Below are 3,901 nucleotides of genomic sequence, written 5' to 3'. Positions count from 1 at the left end.
ATCCATTTGCACCTAACTGTCTTACGACCTGGTATATTATCAACCAAATTCCAAATTTGGTTGTCATTTATGGATTTGATCTTGCTGTCCATTGCCTCTTTCCACTTGGCAGACTCAGGGCCCTTCATGGCTTCCTTGTAGTTAGAAGGCTCATCCAAATTCACCAGTGTACTATCACTGATAAACGTATCACCATCTGTAGTAATATGGAAACCATAAAACTCAGGTGTCATTCTAACTCGAGTGGAGAGTCTAAGAGGTAATCGCTCGTCAATCGAATCAATAGAAATTTCTTGCTCAAGTTGAGTGCCTGTTTGAGGTTCCTTCATCGCTTGACTCTTGAATTTCTTCAAGATCAATTGTACTCCCACTGTCCTCTTTGCATATGAGTTCTCTCTAGCGAAAGACTCCCCTCCGTGCTATGAAAACCACGTTCTCACTAGGTATGTAGAACAAGTATCCAAATGACTTTTGTGGGTAGCTGACGAAAATACATCGCTCACTTCAAGGTTGAAGCTTGTCGTGAGTCTCTCGTCTAACGAAAGCTTCACAACCCCAAACCTTGATATGTGCCAACGAGGGAACCTTCCTTGTCCACATCTCGTAAGGTGTTTTGGCAATCTTCTTTGTCGGGACTAGATTTAGAATATGGGCGGCAGTCTCTAAGGCATACCCCCAAAATGAGATTGGAAGTGAAGCTCGACTCATCATGGAACGAACCATGTCCAACAAGGTTCGATTACGCCTCTCAGCTACACCATTAAGTTGTGGTGTCCTAGGAGGTGTCAATTGTGAAACAATTCCACATTCCTTGAGGTAGTCATGGAACTCGATACTAAGATACTCAGCGCCTCTTTCGTATATAAGCATCTTTATCTTCATGTCCAGTTGATTCTCAACTTCTTGTTTAAACTCTCTGAACTTTTCAAAGGTTTCCGACTTATGCTTGATTAAGTAGATATATCCATATCTGCTATAATCATCAGTAAAAGTCATATAGAATCGATTTGCATCCCTTGTGGTGGATCTGAAGGGCCCACACACATCTGTTTGTATGAGATTCAATAATCCTTCACCTCTTTTACAAGTACCAGTGAAAGGTGATTTAGTTATCTTTCCAAGCAATCAAGACTCACATGTATCGTTTGGCCTTAGGTCAAGTGACTCTAACACTCCATCCTTTTGGAGTTGAGCAATGCGCTTCTTGTTGACATGTCCAAGAAAACAATGCCACAAGCATGCTTTGTCTAAACCATTAGACAAATCCATTTTCAGCACACTATTTCCTAAATTTTCTACAACCATCACAATTTCATATACACCATCACAAGGTAATGCTTTAAAATAAAATACACCATTATAATAAGCATAAATAGATCCATTATCATTGTAAAAAGAATATCTAAAACCTTGTCTGTACTAACCATGAAAGGAAATAATATTCCTCGTCATTTCTGATGAGTAGCAACAATTCTTTAAGTCTAAACATAACCCGCTATTAAGCACCAAAGAATAAACGTCCGATCTTGGTAACAGGTGACGATCTCTTATTGCCCATTATCAGGTTCATCTTCCCATGATCCACCTCCTTACTTTCTCTTAGTCCCTGCAAGTCAAAGCAAATGTGAAAACCACATCCTGTATCAAGGACCCAAGAATTAGAATGTGATAAGTTTTTAGACATAATAGTGTAAATACCTACTGAGGTAGACTTGACCTTGCCATCCTTAATATCCTGTAAGTATTTGGGGAAGCTTCTTTTCCAATGCCCCCTGTCTTGGAAGTAGAAGCACGTGGCCTCCTTTGGATCCGAGGTAGGAGGGGCGTCGGTACTGGATTGTCCTTTGGGTCCACTACTAAAAGACCCTGCTTAGGACTTTCCCTTCCAGTTGTGCTTCGAGGGAGCTATCCTCTTTTTCCATTTCTCTTGCCCAAATTCCAGGACTAGAGCAGTAGCAGTAGGAGTGGAGGCAATACCCTTTACCTTCATTCCACTCTTAGCAGTTCTAAGCAAGCTTTGGAGCTGGCTCAACGTGGTTTCCTCTTTGTTCAAATGATAAGTCATTATGAACTGATCATAACAAACAGGCAATGAGTGCAAGACTATATCAATAGCCAATACCTCATCGAAGTTCATGTTAAGTTTCAGAAAACGATCCACATAGCGTTGCATGCGCTGCAAGTGGGTTGTGACGGACTCTCCGTCCTTCATCTTGCTGGTTATGAGTGACTTGACTATCTCATACATTTCTTGAGGTGATCCTTGATGGTACTTCTCCATCAAGTCCTTGCACACCTCATAAGGCCAATAGTCCTCATAAAACCGATGTAGCTCAGGAGTCATGGTTGCCACCATGATGCATGATACTTTGGTAGCATCTTTGCAGTGGGTCCTATACTCAGCTAGTTCTTCAGGAGTAGATTTAGATTCATCTATCTCGTTCAACTCTTTCTCGAGAACATATTCCTTGTCCTCGAATCGCAAGGCCATCTTAATGTTGCACATCCAATCATTAAAGTTGGTGTCATCGAATGTGACCTTGGAACAGATGCTCAAGAACAAGAAGGTATTTGAGGAATTGTTGTTGTTGTTTTTGGAGGAGGAGGAGCCAGAAGCGTTGTTTGAGGTAGACATCTGAAAAGGAAGAAAGACAAGTTTTGATTAGATATGAAAATCCTTAATATGACACCCAAATGAAATATTAAGGGTAGGACCCAACTAAATAATTCACAGTTAAGAAGAGGGATGCCGTAATCTAATTAAAAATTATTTAAAGGTAGGTAAATGACGATTTAACAATTGCACAACGAAAATGAAATTTAAACGAATTAGGTTTTAAATGAAATTCCTAGATCTTTTAAGATTCATTGAACTATTCAATGGCATGTTTAATCTCGATTATGCCCTTTCTATTTGTGACTGGGATACCGGGGATCACAAACAAGGTATGAATTACCATGCAAATTTATTTGGTACTCTCGATGTCATTTATCACCTAAGTAATGTGTCGGTTAACCACACACACTCCATTAATCAATGATAGTTTACGAGCTACCCATTGCCACCCTTTATTAGTCCATATTAGTGTGTCGGTTAACCATACATGCTCCACTAATGACTTTTATAAAGTGCAATGTGCAATTTCATGTATTAGCATCAAATTCACATTTTCCAAAAGTAACTAAGATTGAGAATTTTATAAAAACATTTAGTTACTTTATATTTTCATTATACTTATTAATGAGAATTTAATGTCCTATCGAACCTGTTCGGCTAACGACCCTTCACTAGTCAAGGAAGCGGTGGGTGAGAGTGGACACACATTCAATTGCCATTTTATAGGCAATTTCCTTATAACACCCCCCCCCCCCCCCATTTTATAAACCAGCTTTGTGAATGAGGCCTACTAACGGTAAGACTGGATTTTCTTATACATATATAATATTAGACTTTTAATTTTATATATAGTATAAGGGTGTATTTTAAATATTTAAAATACTAGGTTTTTTAATCTAATTTAGAATTTTCAAAAATTAATACTATTTAATTTTAAATTTTAAATATTAAAAACCTTGATTTAATAATTATCTAAATTAAATAGTTTATTTAAATTATTAAATCACATACGGATTATCTATTAAATTAAATAATTAATTTAACCTAATTTCTTATCCCCTAGATTTCGAAATTTTAGGAAGGGATATTTCAAAATCTTTTATTATCCTATTAAACAATTAACAAGATAATAATAAAGGATAATGCGTACCCAAAACCCTAGATTTTCGAAATCTAATCTTGGGGTGGAAGGCAAGGCTTTCAAGCTTGCCTTATTTTCGAAAACCCTAGGGTTAGGAAACCCTAGATCTCGAAAATATGGAGGCCAAAGGAAGGGGTTTGAAA

General features: G+C 37.8%; 1 protein-coding gene across 1 annotated transcript; it reads right to left on the bottom strand.

Annotated features, from left to right (window-relative positions):
• Window positions 1-1,498: 1,498 nt before the first annotated feature.
• On the bottom strand, window positions 1,499-2,491 carry LOC145089806 (uncharacterized). The gene is made up of 2 exons (XM_079028201.1): window positions 1,985-2,491; window positions 1,499-1,606 (listed from the first exon to the last, which is right to left on the bottom strand). The coding sequence occupies exons 1-2, from the start codon at window positions 2,489-2,491 to the stop codon at window positions 1,499-1,501; spliced, it is 615 nt and encodes a 204-aa protein (XP_078884327.1).
• Window positions 2,492-3,901: the final 1,410 nt, after the last annotated feature.

The sequence above is a fragment of the Lactuca serriola genome, chromosome 2, assembly GCF_051521515.1.
Source record: "Lactuca serriola cultivar US96UC23 chromosome 2, Lser_US96UC23_V15, whole genome shotgun sequence".
Classification (NCBI taxonomy): Eukaryota; Viridiplantae; Streptophyta; class Magnoliopsida; order Asterales; family Asteraceae; genus Lactuca; species Lactuca serriola.
This window is presented reverse-complemented; position numbering and strand designations above follow the sequence as displayed.